The sequence below is a fragment of the Danio rerio genome, chromosome 24 (genome assembly GCF_049306965.1).
Source record: "Danio rerio strain Tuebingen ecotype United States chromosome 24, GRCz12tu, whole genome shotgun sequence".
NCBI classification, from domain to species: Eukaryota; Metazoa; Chordata; class Actinopteri; order Cypriniformes; family Danionidae; genus Danio; species Danio rerio.
In genome coordinates, this window is record NC_133199.1 from 41,883,339 (window position 1) to 41,904,118 (window position 20,780).

The 20,780-nt window shown below is 36.8% G+C and overlaps 2 protein-coding genes and 1 gene segment (V, D, J or C); 2 read left to right on the forward strand and 1 right to left on the reverse strand.

Moving 5' to 3' along the window:
* Positions 1–20,780, forward strand: part of mybpc2b (myosin binding protein Cb) — a 218,292-nt gene that overhangs the window by 109,785 nt on the left and 87,727 nt on the right. The gene's annotated exons all lie outside the window — the stretch shown is intronic.
* Positions 295–1,750, forward strand: LOC141380766 (immunoglobulin kappa variable 1-27-like). The segment is given in 3 exon segments: positions 295–344; positions 444–601; positions 678–1,750. Coding segments are annotated over 2 exon segments (372 nt in total).
* Positions 10,436–19,011, reverse strand: LOC100331407 (tripartite motif-containing protein 16). Its single transcript, XM_002666718.6, has 5 exons — positions 18,067–19,011; positions 14,451–14,483; positions 14,238–14,300; positions 14,028–14,167; positions 10,436–11,515 (listed from the first exon to the last, which is right to left on the reverse strand). Exons 1-5 carry the CDS (start codon positions 18,149–18,151, stop codon positions 11,099–11,101), a joined length of 738 nt encoding a protein of 245 aa, XP_002666764.4. The 5' UTR covers positions 18,152–19,011; the 3' UTR covers positions 10,436–11,098.

Consider the following 20,780-nt stretch of genomic DNA (forward strand, 5'->3'; position numbering starts at 1 on the left):
ATGCAATAAATAGTTTTGAAGAAAAATTTGCTTTGTCATTGAACCTGAAAAAAACGTTGAAAATAATCATAATGACGTAGTCTCCATGCTGTAATAATAATAATGATAAAAAACATTTTTAACCACAGGAACATATCTTTATTAGTACAATTTGGCTGTATTATTTGTGTCCCCTTGAAAAAATTGCTGGAAAGAAAGTTATATTTATTGTCCCCCCCTACTGTTAAATAAGATTTACGCCCATGTGTCTGTGCAAATATTCAACATTTATTTCAGATTTTTCGATTGCCTCCACAGTGATTATGAAGAAAAGGAGATTTAAATCAGGTCCAGCAACATCAACAGTAAATCTCCACTCTTGCTTTGTGATCATGTTTGTGTTTTAATGTGAATATTTGAACAGATGAAGTGTTTTGATGCTGATCTCGCTGCTTTGTGCTCAGTGTGAGCTGGAGGTTTTGAATGTGTGTCCTGCCCCTGAGACTGGAGCTCAATATCAGTCTGACTGTGAATCAGCATCTCTGTCCTTCAGTTCTCTGAGCTTCAGTGAAGATGAAGACGCTCGCTCTGATCATCTGCTCTCTGCTGCTGCTCCTCCACGGTCAGACTCACTTTCACTGCATTTCACAGCTCAGACATTCAGGACTTCTGCTGACTTTCTTCTTGTTTTGTTTCAGAGTGTGGAGGACAGATCAGCGTCACTCAGAGTCCCTCAATGACAGCAGAACCAGACCAAACCATCACAATCACCTGCAGAACCAGTGAAGATGTGTACAATGGAGATTTTTTAGCCTGGTATTTACAGAAGCCTGGAGAAGCTCCTAAACTCCTGATTTCTTGGGTCAATCATCCTGAGTCAGGAACTGCATCTAGATTCAGTGGCAGTGGATCTAACAGTGATTTCACTCTGAGCATCAGTGGAGTCCAGACTGAAGATGCTGGACATTATTACTGTCAGAGTGTTCATGAAATCAATGATGACTATGTGTTGACACAGTGACAAAGAGTGGTACAAAAACCTCCGTCAGTCAGTCAGAGTCACAGAGACTGAACTGATCCTGGAGCAGCTCAAACACTGAACACACACGATGGCTTTGACACAACACAGTTGGATTGATTTAATATAAAGTTTGTTTGAGCTTTATCAGTATTTTGAGGATAATTAGATGTTAATTTTATGTTTCAGCTGATATTTTCTCATCTCCTCTCTCAATATGTTTAAATCACTCATGTTTTCAGTCACATATTTGTAGTCCCTGCTGTTATTCTTCTTTATAATTATACTGTAAAGATGATCATAGAAATAATTCAGCTTGAGTCAATTATTCTTCATCATAAATCATCTGTTATAATCATCATAATTAATCATAATTACTGATAGGTAAAATCCTCAACATCTAACTAATAATACACAAACTCCATCTTTAGTTTATTTCATTAATATTACATTTATAAGCTGTAAAGTGTTGTAAAACTCTCAGTCAGTCTTGATGAGGGTCTGATGAGCTGCTGAGCAGAAGTGAAAGTGAATCTGTTCCAGTTCAGAGAGTTAAACCAATCAAACAGTGTTCAGAGTTTCTGCAGCTCAGAATAGAGCAGATCAAACCACAAGAGCTTCATTACACATTAAAGCTGAGAGCAGCTGTGTTCACCATTACAACACATCACAGTTCAACTCTATTAGCTGAGCGCAGAGATATTACACTTCACAAGCAGATCATTAGTGTGTGTGTGTGTGTGCGTGTGTGTGTGTGTGTGTGTGTTTGCATATTGAGTGCTGTGAGTGTTTATAGTGCTGTGAGTTGAACACTTCATCACTGACACACACATCAATCTTCATCATCATGACCTTCATCATCATCTTCATCTGGACTCTGTCATACAGCTTCACACTGCAAGGTGAACAGTTTATATGTGAATATATCAGTATCATTTGAACAAGCTTAAACACTGGCTAAAAATGATTATTATTGTAAACTAACAGTGTGAATGATTTGTTTCTCAGGATGTGCAGCTCAGATCACAGTGACTCAAAGTCCAGTGGAAACAGTTAAACCTGGAGAAAATGTTCAGATGAGCTGCAAACTCAGCACTAGTAGTTATTCAGGCTGTAACCCACCCTGTGTGTCCTGGTACTTACAGAAACCTGGAGAAGCTCCTAAACTCCTGATTTACAAGACAAGCAGCCGTCAGTCAGGAACTGCATCTAGATTCAGTGGCAGTGGATCTAATGTTGATTTCACTCTGAGCATCAGTGCAGTCCAGACTGAAGATGCTGGACATTATTACTGTCTGAGTTTCCATGTGATCAACAGTAAAGCTGTGTTCACACAGTGATAAAGAGTGATACAAAAACCTCCGTCAGTCAGTCAGAGTCACAGAGACTGAACTGATCCTGGAGCAGCTCAAACACTGAACACTACTGACACACAGAGGACAAACACACACACTACACACAGATCAACACTGAGTTATGACTAAAGGGCCAGACAGAATCTGCAGACATTTTTTATTATTTCTGCTCAGAGTTTTGTAATAAATCTGTGGATTTATGCAGAATGATTTTGGGAATGTCAAAACTAAAACCTAATATATGAATTTAAAAATAAAACCTTCTTAACTTTTATTTAATGTTTACTATTCAAGTACATTTAGATCCACTTATTTGGTAAAGAAAGTCTCATATCCTCTAAAATACAGGAAATATTAATAGTTCAACTCTATAGTCACACAAACTCTTAGTCAATAAATCATATAAACATTTTCATATTGTCAATAATATTACTGAAATTAATAAAAAAAAAACTGAATAAATGAACATTTGAACACATTTACACGAGTAAATAAATAAACTCATGATGGACTAAAGATCTGCAGATTCCATAAGGGCCCAGTCATCACTGATCTGTCATGAGCAGAAGTGAAAGTGTGAGTTTGGTGTGTAAATCTGCTTTGCATTGCGAGCTTCAGTGATTCTGCTGGTCTCAGATCAGTGCAGCTCCATCTCCAGTGAGCAGATCAAACCCCAAGAGCTTCATTTGACTTCATTTCCTGCTCAATGCAGCTCTTCTCCACTATTACAACCAGCAGAAGCAGCTGAAGCTTTAGTGAAAGACTCTGAATGAAGGACACACTCAGGGTGGATTTACAGGGGGATTTGGGGGCGTTTGACCCCCTTAATTATAATGCTTGATCCCCCAGAGCCATGCAACACAAGATGTGTGTGCTCAGCCATTTAAATAGGGAGAAACACTTTCACTGATCTGTATCTTAAATAATAATATTAATAACTCAAATAATAGATCATATAACTATAGATTTGACCCCCATAACGGCTCATACCATTGTGAATGCACGATAGAAGTACAAAATTGCACCCTTAAATTTGTACACACTGAGTGAGATGTTTTTGAGCTGTCAGTGTTTTAGTTTAAATGTGATTATAGACTTTTTAACTAATTGGATTTTATTGTTTTAATTTTAACCTGTCCAGAGACTGGAGGGTGAAATTAGCAATCCTGCTACAACCTGGCACAATGCATCTTTCCTCCTGGTTAATGTAATTTTTGTTCATACCACCCCAGTGACGGCCACTTGTGCCCTAAAAGGTTCAGTTTTGGACCTTATTTTCTGAGTGTATTAACATCTACAGTATATCAGATTAACACACAATAATCTCATTGCTTGAAGTATTAATCCGGCAGATACATTTATAGCTGAATCCACATTAATATACAGAATCCGTTTTATCACTCCTCAACATTCTAATATATCGAATATCTTCTAATATAATTCAAACTATACTAATATTATATCAAGACAACTGAAGGAAATTTATGTTTTGATGGTCAAAGATGACATGAAGTACCAACCCAGAGGAGCTGTTATAGGTTCAGCGGTTCTTAAAGGGACAGTTCACTCTAAAAGGAAAATTTACTCACTATTGACTCGTTCACAAGAGCTTAAAACCCTTTATGAGTTTCTGTCTTCTGTTGAACACAAGTGAAGATATTTTGAAGAAAACTGAAAATCTGAATAACTTCAGCAGGAAAGACAAATATGGGAGTCAACGGTTTCAGGATTCAACATTTATTAAAATATCTTCCTTTATAAACAAGTAAAGGGTGAGTAAACGATGATAGAGTTTGCATTTTGCCCATTTAACCGGAAATAACGTATCAGAATACAGCGACCGACCAATCAGAATAGAGTATTCCAGGCAGCCATGCGGTGAAAGTAATACAGAATGTCACTATATTACATATTTGATAATTGTGTACAGTTTTAACACATCAATTTAAGATTACTAATTAAAGAATAAATATGAATAATAAATAATAAAAAGAACAGAATTAACACATTTATTGCTTTGATGTACTTTTTTCTGGTCTCTTCATTTCATTATAATCATCCTAGGTGCCATTTCTTCATCTCAGGTTTCTTTATGTGCTAATATTTGATTGTTTAGCAGTAGTTTGTGAAGTGATAAATCACTGTGTCATATAATAAACAGTCATCATGTGAACAGGTTCATCTGTTTGCCAGTATAGTAACAAAATGACACTATATTAAATATAATTTCTGTACATTTTTAGCACATCAGTTTATATAATGTGGACATAAATTAAACACTGAAGTGTCATAATAAACTGTTTACTACTTTGTTTTCCCTCTTTTTCCTCTTCTTATTAGGTGATAATTCTTCATCTTAGGTTAGGTTGCAGCTTATTTTCTGGCTGTATTTGTGATGTACCACAGTAAGTGAGGTAAACTGTCTCTCAGCACAACACCCGTGAGCAGCTGATCTGGACCCCAGCCCACCGTCACCCACCAATTGAAGCATTCACCACTGAACTTCACTGAAGAGTGAGAGAACCTCGGGCAGGGATTCGCCATGGTCAGAGTGACTGAGCTGAGCGAGGGCGAGTGAGCGAGCGTCGCCCCACCTGACGACACGGGTCAGTCCCATAGATATGGTGTGGGGAAACAACACTCACCACCATCCAGACAGAAACGCACCAGATGAGGAGCACCGAACACCTATAATGGGTCAATTTAACATTACTATTATTACTACAGTAATTTAATAGAAGATCTAGTCTCTAAATCTTTTGCTACTTTTTTTAAACTGAGCTGAAACACAATTGTGGAGATTTTTGGAGGAAACTTATTTAATGTTCAGTCTACTTATATTAGCTATGGTAACTTAATGGATTTGTGTTGTGACAGCGTGAATAAATTGTTGAACACTGCATACTTTACAACAGATTTCTGGTCATGAATTTACTGTAAATACAGCCAAAGATTTATATTAGTGCTTAAACCCTAATTTAATCTAATATAGAGCTTATTTTCTCAAATATTAAGAGTTTTTGAAACCATTTAAGTGTAGATGATTAAATAGTCGCACCTCAGACAAACATTGTCAATCTAAAAAACACACATCAATGGAAAGTTTATTTATTCAGCTTATAAATGATGTATAATTCAGTTTCAAAACATTTACCATTACGACAGGTTTTGTGGACCCACATTGTGAACAATTATAATACATCAATTTTGGTCATGTCAAATTATCACAGAAGCAACTTTGATTTTTACAGATGTGGTTATCTTCATTTAACCTGCTCAAGGGCTTCAGCACCAGTCTCTCCTGTTTTATTAGTGTTGTTAGTTTAATTATATTACACAGCTCTCTGGAACTCTCGATTCTGAATTGAGCTAAAACTGGTTTTATATTCGCACATTCATTCAGGGCCAACTTGTGACAGTTTCTATATTGTTTACTGCTACTTTAAATATTCGGTATGAAATCGTATGCAAGGATGACTTCAAAACAACATTAGCAATATTTATTTGACTGTGAACCATGTTGTACTTTGATAGTTATTGATTATATGATTTCACTATTAAGAGTTTGCAAATTTGAGATTATATTAAGGAGAAAGTCTGAATACGTGAACATAAAACCAACTTTACCTCAATACCTGATGTACATTATCCGGCTTATAACTTAAAAACTTGCAACAAAACCTCCAAATTAGACAAAATCATTGATTAATTGGTAATAGTTTATTAATTATTTTCATTAAATGCAAAGCAAACCTAAAACAGCTGAATTTAGATAAAGTTGGTTTATATTCACACATTCGCTCAATTTAACAGTAAAAACTTGTCAATCTTGATTATTAACTTTTACACTACTTTGAATATTGGTCTGAATTCACTAGCAAAACTTTTATATATTACTTCAATATTTAATTGTTAAAAAGTTTACACTTAAAATATATCGAAATAAAATGCTAAAACGCTCGTCACAAATGAGTCTAGGTAATTCATTAAACACGTTTGTTTTATAGTGACTGATTTGAAGCGTGTTTAACTTGCCTAATTAACACGATCTTTGTCCTCCATGTTAGTGTGATCTTAACACATTGAAGTTTTGTCCTAAGTAATAAAATACCACACAACTCTTGTTTGATATAACAATTTATTTACATTTGTACATAGTTGGTTAATTTGGAGAGCACGCTTACTTTATTTGCTGTACGGTTTCTTTTTCCTCGTTTGTTTGACGAAAGCGGGAATAAACAGCATCTCCGCAGTCTCGGTCTAAACTGGCAAAAAGTTTGAAAGTCGCACGCGGTGGCTATTTATAGCACTCGGTCGATACCAACTCAAAGCTAAGTGATGGGGGAGGACTTTAGAGCAAAACCGCTTTTGGATTTGCTTTAATTTATAACTTTACGTTAGCAGCATTGTATGTGTTTAATAATTAATTATATTAATACGTCATACTGTTTATTTAAAATTGTTAAAATGTAAATAACCTGTTTGCACAAATTTCAATTTGCGTTTCTCCCCTGTGTAAGTTAGCAGTTCTCACTAACGTATTTAGCGACTATGATGAGTACAGGTAAATCATCATCTATTTGTTTATAGCTTATGGAATTAATTTTGTATTAAAAATCCAAGTTATTGATTTATACTGAAACTATAATTCTTACGCACTGCTATACTTATATTTCACAGGATTGTTTATTTAACTTTTACTTAAGAGTGGTTTATGCCGATGTATTTTATGGCTTTTGCTGTCAGTATGAATGTGACACGAGAGAAAAGAGAAATACAGTATTTTATAGAAAAACTGATGAATTACTTCACTAATAAAATTATTTTATAACAAATAAACTAAAACAGAAAAACACTCTTAACAGGTGACTGTTTTGGGCAAATTCACTTTGTCATATAAAATCAATACGCTCATATTTATTCTCATATTCACACAGTCTGAGCTGAAACTCACAGAGAAACTTTAATAAAATAGGATATAAACACTCATAATGTGTAATATTAGTTGATTTCTACTTATATTTCGTCGATTACACTTAAACTGTTGTAATAATGGTTTTCAGTTGTATTTACAGTTTCAGCCAGCAAGAGTCAATAGAGTAAAGCTTTCGAAAACACTGAAACACATCGCTCACATGACTGAACACTTTATAATACTGTCACTCCAAATCTCACATTTGACTTCCAACATAAACTAAACATTTAAACTCATTAAAACATTAAAACACAGTTAAAACAGCCTACAACAAATAAATGGCAGAAAAGCAGATTTAGGAGGCCCGCTAAAGCAAACACTAATGATCACAATGAAGACCGCAAACACACAGTTATATCCTTTATTCAGTTCCTAGTTTATCCTAAAGAGTCTTCATAAGATAGTCTTGGATTGTAACATTGGTGTAAAATACCCATTATGTACCATCCAAACTCCTGTAACATAATAGTTTAACATCATTATAGTTCTGTTTAGTTCTTACAACTTCTGTGGTGCTTTCGAACACCATTTTACATTAAAGCACACACTAATATTGTGAATACACCGTCATGCACATCTGTGAGGGAGGTTTCCAGGTTTTTCTGCTGAGTAAATTATTAGATCAGCTTCACTCCATCAGTGTTTGCATGTGGAGTTTTACATGAGCGCCACACGCTTCAGTGCTCTGCATGTGTTTATAACTCTGACAAACAGAAAACTTGATCAACAACTGTTTTCACTACAACTGAACCTACAAGAACAACAATGACCTTCAGCAGCATATTGATCTGGACACTGGCAGCATTATGTGGAGGTGTGTGTCCCTCAAGATTATGTGTGTTATTGACTTGTGTTTCTGTGTTGTGATCTTATATATGATTATACAAATGATTTCTAATGTTTCTCCTCTGGCAGAATGTATTGGTCAGGTGACAGTGACTCAAACTCCCTCAGTGCTGCTCTCTGAACCTGGACGATCTCTCACTGTCCACTGCAGAACCAGCAGTGATCCAGCCTGCTGTTATAGTGGAGATCCTGCTGTTAGCTGGTACTTACAGAAACCTGGAGAAGCTCCTAAACTCCTGATTTATTATACAGATGTCCTCCAGTCAGGAACTGCATCTAGATTCAGTGGCAGAGGATCAAACAGTGATTTCACTCTGAGCATCAGTGGAGTCCAGACTGAAGATGCTGGACATTATTACTGTCTGAGTTACCACAGTGGTGGTTTGCTCACACAGTGATAAAGAGTGGTACAAAAACCTCCGTCAGTCAGTCAGAGTCACCGAGACTGAACTGATCCTGGAGCAGCTCAAACACTGAACACTACTGACACACAGAGGACAAACACACACACTACACACAGATCAACACACTGAGTTCTGACTCAGTTCAGCTCTAATAAACAGTGATCAGCGCTTCTCTCTGAGGAAACTGATATCAGAATAATCAATAATGATGGCGTATATTAGTCTGTTGTTGAACACTGAAATCCATTTTAAAGTCATTTGAGCTCTTCTTAAGCAGCTCCTTCATCTGAAACTGATGCTGAATGTATTCCTCATCACTGATCTGTCATGAGCAGAAGTGAAAGTGTGAGTTTGGTGTGTAAATCTGCTTTGCAGTGTGAGCTTCAGTGATTCTGCTGGTCTCAGATCAGTGCAGCTCCGGCTCCAGTGAACAGATCAAACCCCAAGAGCTTCATTTGACTTCATTTCCTGCTCAATGCAGCTCTTCTCCACTATATGCTGGAATAATTAACAGTTCATTTCGCTGTGGCGACCCCTTATAAACCATAGACAAAACTGAAGGATAATGAATGACTAGTAGTCGTAATAGTAGTAGTTAGTGTCATTATAATGGGCTAAAATAGAATAAATATTTGAATATTGTGAGGGGTTTGTCTGTAATAACAATTATTCTCATTAAATTAAAAATATTAGCTAATAAAAATAACAAGAATGACATACAATTGTGGTGCAGTAGGTAGTGCTGTCACCTCACAGCAAGAAGGTCGCTGGTTCAAGCCTCAGCATGGGTCAGTTGGCGTTTCTGTGTGGAGTTTGCATGTTCTCCATGCGTTCGCGTGGGTTTCCCCCACAGTCCAAAGACATGTACAGGTGAATTGGGTAGGCTAAATTGTCCGTAGTGAATGACTGTGTGTGGATGTTTCCCAGAGATGGGTTGCAGCTGGAAGGGCAGCCAATGCATAAAAACGTGCTGGATAAGTTGGCCATTCATTCCGCTGTGGCGACCCTGGATTAATTAAGGGACTAAGCCGAAAATAAAATAAATGAATGACATACAATTGTTATCGATATCATTTTAATATTTTTGTTGTTGATTGAGTTTATTGCTGATACATAATAATGCTTATTTTGATTCACTGAAAAAGGATGAAAATACTTTGTATTGAATCCTATACAGTTGAAGTCAGAATTATTAGCCCCGTTAAATTATTAGACCGCTTGTTTATTTTTTCCCCAATTTCTGTTTAAGAGAGAGAAGATTTTTTCAACACATTTCTAAACATAATAATTTTAATAACTCATTTCTAACAACTGATTTATTTTATCTTTGCCGTGATGACTGTAAATAATATTTTAAATGTTATTTTTAAGACACTTCTATACAGCTTAAAGTGACATTTAAAGGCTTAACTAGGTTAATTAAGTTAACTAGGCAGGTTAGGGGAATTAGGCAAGTTATTGTATAACAGTGGTTTGTTTTGTAGACTATCAAGAAAAATATAGCTTAAAGAGGCTAATAATTTTGTCCCTACAATGGTTCATAAAAAATTAAAAACTGCTTTTATCCTAGCTGAAATAAAACAAATCAGACTTTCTCCAGAAGAAAAAATATTATAAGACATACTGTAAAAATGTCCTTGCTCTGTTGAACACCATTTGGAAAATATTTAAAAAAGAAGAAAAAAAATCGAAGGCGGCTAATAATTCTGACTTCATCTGTATTTGCATTTTCAGTGATTAGAAAATGAGGTTAATCAAGCACTAATTCTGCCAATATGAAATGTTAAAAACATGTTACATTGCTCACTAGTTTACGCTGAGCATTTAGTAGAGACAACACCAAAGTGAACACAACTGTAAAAAAAAAAAGTTTAATACATAAACAAAATGCGAAGATTAATAAAATATACTGTATTACTCTCAGCAACTATCTGCACTGTAAAACCATGTCACAGAAAGATGAAGTCAGAATTATTAGGCCTCTATATTATTTTCCCAGTTTCTGTTTAACGGAGAGCAGATTTTTTTTTGCTCATTTCTTATCATAATAGTTTAATAACTCATTTCTAATAACTGATTTATTTTATCTTTGCCATGATGACAGTAAATAATATTAGACTAGATATTCTTCAAGACACTTCTATACAGCTTAAAGTGACATTTAAAGGCTTAACTAGGTTAATTAGGGAGGTAAGGGTAACTAGGCAAGTCATTGTATAACAGTGGTTTGTTCTGTAGACTACCCAAAACAAATATTGTTGAAGGGGGCTAATAATTTTGACTTTAAAATGTTTTAATAATGTTTAAATCTGCTTTTATTCAAGCTGAAATAAAACAAATAAAACTTTTTCCAGAAGAAAAAATATTATAGGAAATACTGTGAAAATTTCCTGCTCTGTTAAACATCTTTTGGGAAATATTTGATAAAGAAAAGCAAGTGGACAGGAGGGCGAACAATTCTGACTTCAACTTTATATCTAGAGTTTTATTTATTATGTACATTTTCAAGCATGTGATTTCCTCATTCCTCTTTCTTTAGTATTAAGCAGGAGGACTGTCTTCCCATCCAGAAACCGGGCAGGAGCTTCTCCTTGATGGGGTTTTTAAATCTGTGTAATAGCTTCACTTCTCTTTTCTTGGTGTCTTCCTGCATCTGGATGCTGTAGAAGCAGAGCAGGCCTGCAGGCTGATCCACATACAGGCCGATGGTGTGGCACTGAGGCACGTTCGACACCTTGCTGCTGGTTCCTTTGTGCCAGGCGTCATAGCAGGATCCTGCCCAACCCAATCCCCAGGATTCCTCGCTCTCCCCGAGGCCACAGGCACCGTCTCCTGTCCTCCTACCAGCGGATTCATACACCGCCCCGATCACAGCCCAACCGGAGTACTGCACCTCCCAATAACAACGTGAGGCCCACACCGACTCCTTACACAGCACCTACACACACACACACACACACACACACACACACACACACACACACACACACACACACACACACACACACACACACACACACAATGAGTTTATTCTCCTTGTGTGGACAGTGAAAAGTCATAATGATGTTTCAACTGTACAGACTGTGTGTATTATGTCTTTTTCCCTTCCCTGATTGGATGCTTACTACACTTAAAAATACTTAAAGAAACAATTAAATTAATATTTACTCTTCTTTTTATATGTATAATAGTGCTTGTTATAACGCTGTATCTGGGCCCTTGTAATCTTTAATCAAATATCATAAATATACACACAACCATACTCACAACACACACTCTCATGCTGGGTTTTTATGTTTTATGCAACCCAGGCTCATTTTATTTAAGAAGCCTTATTTACATTTCTGGAGAGCGCTAAATACACCCCAGGAGGTATGTTTTTGGTCTATTCATGCCTGCTGTTCTCATGTAAATCCACCAGAGGCCGCTGTGTACGCTTTTTCAGATCTCAAATTTCTCTCGCGAGTGCCATTCGTGCCTGCTGTTCTCATGTAAATCCACCAGAGGCCGCTGTTTATGCTTTTTCTAATCTCAAATTTCTTGGCGAATGCCATTCGTGCCTGCTGTTCTCATGTAAATCCACCAGAGGCCGCTGTCTATGCTTTTTCTAATCTCTAATTTCTCTCGCGTGTGCCATTCGTGCCTGCTGTTCTCATGTAAATCCACCAGAGGCCGCTGTCTACGCTTTTTCTAATCTCAAATTTCTCTCGTGAGTGCCATTCATGCCTGCTGTTCTCACTTAAATCCACCAGAGGCTGCTGTGTATGCTTTTCCAGATCTCAAATTTCTCTCGCGAGTGCCATTCGTGCCTGCTGTTCTCACATAAATCCACCAGAGGCTGCTGTCTACGCTTTTTCTAATCTCAAATTTCTCTCGCGAGTGCCATTCATGCCTGCTGTTCTCATGTGAATCCACCAGAGGCCGCTGTCTACGCTTTTTCTAATTTCAAATTTCTTGGCGAGTGCCATTCGCACCTGCTGTTCTCACATAAATCCACCAGAGGCCGCTGTGTACGCTTTTTCAGATCTCAAATTTCTTGGCGAGTGCCATTCGCGCCTGCTGTTCTCACGTAAATCCACCAGAGGCCGCTGTGTACGCTTTTCCAGATCTCAAATTACTTCCGCGAGTGCCATTCATGCCTGCTGTTCTCATTTAAATCCACCAGAGGCCGCTGTCTATGCTTTTTCTAATCTCAAATTTCTTGGCGAGTGCCATTCGCGCCTGCTGTTCTCACGTAAATCCACCAGAGGCCGCTGTGTATGCTTTTCCAGATCTCAAATTTCTCTCGCGAGTGCCATTCATGCCTGCTGTTCTCACTTAAATCCACCAGAGGCCGCTGTCTACGCTTTTTCTAATCTCAAATTTCTCTCGCGAGTGCCATTCATGCCTGCTGTTCTCATGTGAATCCACCAGAGGCCGCTGTCTACGCTTTTTCTAATTTCAAATTTCTTGGCGAGTGCCATTCGCACCTGCTGTTCTCACATAAATCCACCAGAGGCCGCTGTCTACGCTTTTTCTAATTTCAAATTTCTTGGCGAGTGCCATTCGCACCTGCTGTTCTCACATAAATCCACCAGAGGCCGCTGTGTACGCTTTTTCAGATCTCAAATTTCTTGGCGAGTGCCATTCGCGCCTGCTGTTCTCACGTAAATCCACCAGAGGCCGCTGTGTACGCTTTTCCAGATCTCAAATTACTCCCGCGAGTGCCATTCATGCCTGCTGTTCTCATTTAAATCCACCAGAGGCCGCTGTCTATGCTTTTTCTAATCTCAAATTTCTTGGCGAGTGCCATTCGCGCCTGCTGTTCTCACATAATTCCACCAGAGGCCGCTGTGTACGCTTTTTCAACCAACCAACCCATAACCTCCCCATAACCTTCCCTAAACCCAACCAGTAGTGTTTTAAAAAGCACAGATTGACCCAATCACCCACTTCCCTAAACCAAACCGACAGTTTTGAAAAGCAATCCAGAAAAAGAAAAGCCCTCACCTGATTTTTACTATGTTTTCAGATTTTACCACATTCTCACCCTGTTATTTACAAGGTTTTTTTTCTTATAGAAAAACTCATTTTCGAAAGCACTTATTTGTGTTTGATTTATGAGACATTTTTATGCCACCTAGTGTCACAACAAGGTCAGAAATTACTGGCTTTACTGTACTCGTGGGACATTTGGTCCCTACATGTGCATGCATTCCTGTGTGTGTGTGTGCACAAACAGCTGTATATGCATGTGTGTTTGTGCATGTATGTATGCCCATGAGTGTGCTTGCGTGTTTGTGTGCATGAGTATGCGATGGCTTGTATATGAATGAGCTTGTATATGTGCATGTGCATGAGTGGGTCTGTATAACCATGAGTGTGTGAATGTGCATGTGTGCATGAGTGTGTGTAAAAAAGTGTGCATGAACATCCATATGTGCGTAAATATGCACGGGTGTGTGTTTCACCTGCGGGCTGTGGTCGAATCTCTCTGGTCTGTCCAGGTAAGGGCACACCTCATCTGTCATGCGGGACACTTTAGCTCCGCCCTCTGTCAGCCACAGCATCTTATTGGCAGTTCGTTCATCCAGAGAAACATTGATCCAGTCTATCATGAAATAAACTGTTCAGTACTGCTTTAGCCAGTGTGTGAACTGTGTTTTATGTTCATGACTCACATTTGAGCAGCTCCTCTCTGGTCGACGGCTCTGGAATGTTCGGCTCATAAACTGGAAGTTTCTCTGAGGATGGAGTAAGAAATTATTTCTGATGATATGATTATAGATCCTGAGTCTACACTGATATATTTTAAAGAAATATATCAGAGTCAGAGTCTATAATCATATATGAATCTTTATGATTAGGCATGTGATTCTAAGTTTTGTCCATACCAACAGGAGAGTTTCCAGCTTTGATTTTCCTTCCTGAAAAAAAAGAAAGATGGTCAGTAAAGCGTATATCCTAAATTTGGGTCAAATATGGACAAACACAACCATTTGAAGAGTGTTTAAAATTTGACATATTTACGGTAACCCACTGGTTGAGTTTGTCCAAATTGTACACATATTTAAATAGAAACAATCGAGTATTTAAAAAAAAGAGTTCACCCTTAGCTGATGATTGATTATAAAGCTTGTTTGGCATGCTGTCCAGGGAGAGAGCCCCGAGCTTATAAGATCCTCAAGCCCTGGGCTCCCTCCCCTAAGCAGGGTGAGAGGGGAGTTTGAGCATGGGGAGATCTTGATGAACTCCCCTGACCTATTTCTGGCTGATGACAGATATGGCGCAAAAGAGAGATATACGGCTTACTAAGAGCCCAGCTATGATGCTAATTTAGTATGTTCAATTTACTTAGGTCATGTGTTTTTGGACACATTTGGGGAACCCAAGGAAATCCCACGCAAGCACGGGGAGGACAAGCAAACTCTGCACAGAAATGTCGACTGGTTCAGTAAGGACTTTAACCAGTGACATTCTTGCTTTGAGGAAACAGTGCTAATCATCGAGCCACCGTGTCGCCCAATCTAAAAAGGAGGAGTAGGAGGGGGGATTCTTCAAGATGAAGATATTAAGGTAAGAATTATCTGGTGAATCATGTGTTAGCTCATGGGACAATGGTAACTTTAAAAAAATATTCAAGGATGATTCCTTGGATTTACTCAGTTTTTTTTCGTTAAGTGGTTGTAAACAATTTATTTGGGCTGAATTTAAACAAACAAATTAAGTTGAACATTATTAAACGTAATGTGTTTGTTTAAATTCAACTCAAATAAATTGTTTGCAACAGTTCTGCATGCAACACTTTTTTCAGTGCACATTAGCAGTGCAGAAAACAGTCATATAGCACAAAAACATTCTTAAAATATGAAAGAATAATCACAGATTTGTTTTGCATATTTATTTATTTATTTGTTTGCTTGTTTGTTTGTTTATATATTTAACAGGGACAATTCTCATTAATCAACAGTAAAAAAAAAGTTATTTGAGTTAGTCACAATGGCTAATTGTCATCTGTTGCCCCTGACAGATTTTCTGAATCAAAAACACATTATTACACTTACAATACCAGTAAAATCACATACATCAAAATATTAAAAATGTATAACAATTTCAAAAGTAGATTTTTTTACACATGATATGAATGCACATTTAGCTATTTCCTAATTTAAATGTTGAGGTAAAGCACAGTTACATGTGGATAAAGTTAAATGTGGCTAAAGGACTGGCATTGACTCATCATATGTGTGCGTGTGTGTGTGTGTGTGTGTGTGTGTGTGTGTGTGTAACCAACTGACCTAACAGCCGAGTATGAATTGATTTATAACACATGTCCAGACTGCTGATAATGTCTCAGACACTGACCCTGTCCCAAAAGCTGTGGAGAATTCACACCCTGCTTATTCACCGCCAGTTTATATTTGTACTCCCTGCTGCATTCAAAGTCCTGATGATTCTGCTATAATTAAAAGGCATTCATTGCTTTGATAGTGAGTGCGATATAATGTCTTCATACACAGCTACGAAACTATTATTAATATGCTGTAAATTTATTGCAGTTAAACCAGTTAAGACACCTGTTATTTTAGTATCACTGAAATACTACACACACGTGCACACAAATACACTATATTATAATACACTAAATGCAATAAGATATAAGAAATTACACAGTAATAATTGGGAAAAACATGAAAGATTTAATTTGTAGGCTAATTATTTACAAATCTAAATATAGTTTGTTATATATTGGGTAGTTTTTGATGTTTCAATTTTTTTTTAACTATTCTAATTTCACTTTCAGTTTAGCTAATTGTAGTAATTTCATTTTTGTTGTTGTTTTTATTAATTTGCACTTTTGAAAATAAATACATAGTCTATTATAGAGAAATAAACTAAATATAAATAAACTTTCAAGAGTTTACACTTAGCTGATGATTGATTATGAAGCTTGTGTCCTGGGCATGTGTCCTGGGAGAGAGTCCTAAGCTCATGAGATCCTCGAGCCTGTGGCTCCCTCCCATTGCAAGGCGAGAGGGGAGTTCCAGCTCAGGTAGATCTTGAGAACTCATTAGTAGCTAATGATTGCTCTAAAGAGATAACTAGTAGTGCATATATGATGGCGATTTGGATTAGGCAATTGACTTAACTTGTGTGTTTTTGGATGGTGGGAGGAAACCAGGGGGCCCGAGGGAAATCCACGTGAGCATGGGAAAAACGTGTAAACTCGCACACAGAAATGTCAGCTGGCTTGGTACGGACTAGAACCAGTGACATTTTTGCTGTGAGGCGACAGTGCTAACCACTGGGCCAGCGTGTCACCCATCTAAGAAGGAGGAGGAGTAGGGTAGGAAGGGGGAGTTCTTCAAAAACGAAGATGGCTGTTATATTTACAGCTGCAACTCAGTACTGGGAAACATCCATACACACTCATACACTACAGCCAATTTAGTTTAGATAATTCGGCATAGTGCATGTGTTTGGACTGTGGGGGAAACCGGAGCACCCATGCAGAGGAAACCCACGCCAACACGGCGAGAACATGCAAACTCTACACAGAAATGCCAACTGGCTCAGCCGGGACTTGAGTCAGCAACCTTCCCGCCACAAAGCCACTGTGTCACCCCTATTGCAATATTTATCACACAAAAAATTACAATATCAGATTTTTCCAATACCGTTCAGCCCTATTTATTTTACTAATTCACATTAAACTAAAGTTTTAAAATGTTGTTCGTAGTTAAAATAAAAATATTTGTTATTTTTTGTTTATCAAATCAAAAAGCATTTTCATTTAATTATTTAACTTTTCAGTAGTGTTCTCATTTTTAAGACCCACTGTGTTTATATGTTCAGTGTTAAAAATCTCAATAGTTGGGGCAAAAAAAATAAAAAATAGTGCTCATTTATTCAATCATTTTCTTGTCGGCTTTATTAATCCGGGGTCGCCACAGCAGAATGAACCGCCAACTTGTCCAGCACATTTTTATGCAGCAATCCACATGCAAACACTACGGGCAATTGAGCCTACCAAATTTACCTGTACCGCATGTCTTTGGACTGTGGGGGAAACCGGAGCACCCCGAGGAAACCCACATGAACACAGGGAGAACATGCAAACTCCACACAGAAACGCCAACTGAGCCGAGGTTTGAGCCAGCGACCAAGCGATCTTCTTACTGTGAGGCAACAGCACTACTTACTGCACCACTGCTTCGCCCCAAATAGTGCTCCATATTTTAAATAGTGATTCCATATTTAATAATAAGTTATTAATAATAACATATTTTGTTTCTTTTGAAGTACTTTTAATGGTTTTGGATGCTGTTATCATGTATGAATTTATTGATATAGTATATACCCTAATACAGAATTTTTATTTAGTTTATTAGATTTTTTGTGTGTGATTAGCAGGAACACAACAACAAAAATATTACAAAAAAATAGTATGAAAGCACATGCAGGAGGTGTTTCAAGTTAGATGTTAAGTCTGATAATGTAATGTTTTACCTGTTTTCTTGGTTTGAGGCTTCAGGATGGTTGTGTTTGAAGGCATTGTGATGGAGATTTTGTGTCTGGATGTGGATGGTTTCATGTGTGGCACGCTGGGGCTCTTTTATAGAGGACATACAGTGCGTATGGATGGGCACAAGGCCATTAGAAAACATAAGGAGGGCGTTTCCAATGACAAGCTTTGTCCAAATAAAGACATCACATCATGACACACACACACACACACACACACACTTCACTGCAGCCTGTCACAAACTGGGTCAAACCACACACACTGACACCACAGCTCAAAAACGACAACCATTTTTATTTCAGGTAATTAACATTACCTAAAATAAAATGATCCCTGATGTACTTTTATTTATTTATTTACTTTTTTCAGCTGCTGTTGTTTGTTTGTAATTTATTTTAATTACATTTATCTAACAGATGTGATCTTGTAACTAAAAAAGTAACGAAAACTGATATGAAAAGTAGTAAAACTGTAGACATTAGCCCCTGTTTGAAGTATTTTTTAATTTTTTTTTACATATTTCCCAAATGATGTTTAACAGAGAAAGGAAATTTTCACAGTATGTCTGATAATATTTTTTTCTTCTGGAGAAAGTCTGATTTGTTTTATTTCGGCTAGAATAACAGCAGCTTTTAAATTTTTTATATACCATTTAAGGTTAAAATGATTAGCCCCTTTAAGCTATATTTTGTTTGATAGTCTACAGAACAAACCATCGTTATACAAAAGCCTAATTACCCTTACATGCCTAGTTAACTTAATTAACCTAGTTACGCTTTTAAATGTCACTTTAAGCTGTATAGGAGTGTCTTGAACAATATCTAGTCAAATATTATTTACAGTCATCATGACAAAGATAAAATAAATCAGTTATTAGAAATGAGTTATTAAAACAATTATGATTAGAAATGTGTTGAGAAAATGTTCTTTCCGTTAAAAAGAAATTAGGGGAAAAAATAAAATAAAAAATAGTCTTCAGCTGTATATAATTTAATCAATAAAACAGTATATTTGCCAATATCAGTAAAGAAATAAAAAGGGACTTACCATAAATTCACACACACAAAGTCAAAATTAATGAATATTACTAATATAACTATAATTTTAATCCAAAAATTATTATTACTATTATATTTTTTATTATTATTTATATTATTTATATTAGCATTATTTTCAAATTTTTACTTTGCACATTATTTCATTAATTATTTATTTTATTTTTAACAATTTTTGTACTTATGTTTATGTTATTGTAAAAAGTGTAGTTACTTTATTTAAAAAAAGTAAATAATCTCACTGCCTTAAAAGCAACAAGTGTGTAAAAACTGAGTAAATCTGTTGACTTAACTTAATTCTTATGCACATTGTTCATTTGTTAAATTACTTTATGCAACGGGTTGACTCCCTTTTTTAAGTAATGTCAACTTATCACTTTTAAAGCAATGGATTTACGCACTTTTCTTAAGGAACTAAATCCAAGGGCAACGCAGTGGCAAAGTAGGTAGTGCTGTTGCCTCACAACAAGAAGGTCGCTGGGTGGCTGGTTTGATCCTTGGCTCAGTTGGTGTTTCTGTGTGGAGTTTGCATGTTCTCTCTGTGTTCACGTGGGTTTCCTCTGGGTGCTCTGGTTTCCCCCACAGTCCAAACACATGCAGTACAGGTGAATTGGGTAGGCTAAACTGTCCGTAGTGTATGAGTGTGTGTGTGGCTGGAAGGGCATCCGCTGCGTAAAAATGTGCTGGATAAGTTGGTGGTTCATTCTGCTGTGGCGACCCCAGATTAATAAAAGAGACTAAGTCGCCAAGAAAATGAATGAATGAACTAAATCCATTTGCCAAACTAATTGCTATGTACAGTGTATCTATTCAATTCAAAATGACATTGAGATTTTGTCTCACATTTATACATTCTGTGAATATTTACTGCACATATACCTAAAGGTTGTTTTATCATGTTGACTAGTATTTTTTCTAAATGATATTGTCTGTTTAAAAGAGATTTTTCTGCAAATATTTTCTTCAAATATATCATATATTCATATATATTTGTACAGTATTTACTCTCCATACAGACAAAAACAACCTCACATTTATGCACACGCGAATGGCTCTAATGACAAAATGACATTGAAAGAGTAATGTAGAGAACAGAAAACAAAGGTGTGTGTGCATGTGTGTTATAGGATTGACAGATTAAATCTCACACACACGTTCCAAACACTTTTATAAGATATATGATCCTGAGATTAGCGGGTCTAAAATACAAACTTGTGTGGCACAGAATGCATGTGGTGTATGTGTGTGTGTATGTGTGTGTGTGTGTGTATGCGTGTGCATTTGTGTATGTTCATTCGTATGAATTTGTGTGTGCATATTTGTGTGTGTGTGTGTGTGTTAGTGTGTGTGCATGTGTATGGTATGTATATGGCTGTCATTGAGCTGTCATTACTCAACCGAACAGACATAAATCCTTCATCTGTGTGTGTGTGTGTGCATGTGTCAATGTGTCAACATGCCAATATGGTACGGTGTCTGAAACCAAAATGACCTTCGCTAACCTACTTATTAATTTGTGTTTGTTCGTATAGAGACAGACAGTGGAAGTTTTAAGTTTTAAAGTTTTTTCAAGTAAAAGTCTTAATTTTCTGAAACTCACAGCTCTATATTATGATAAACATCTAAACTAGATGTCTAAATTC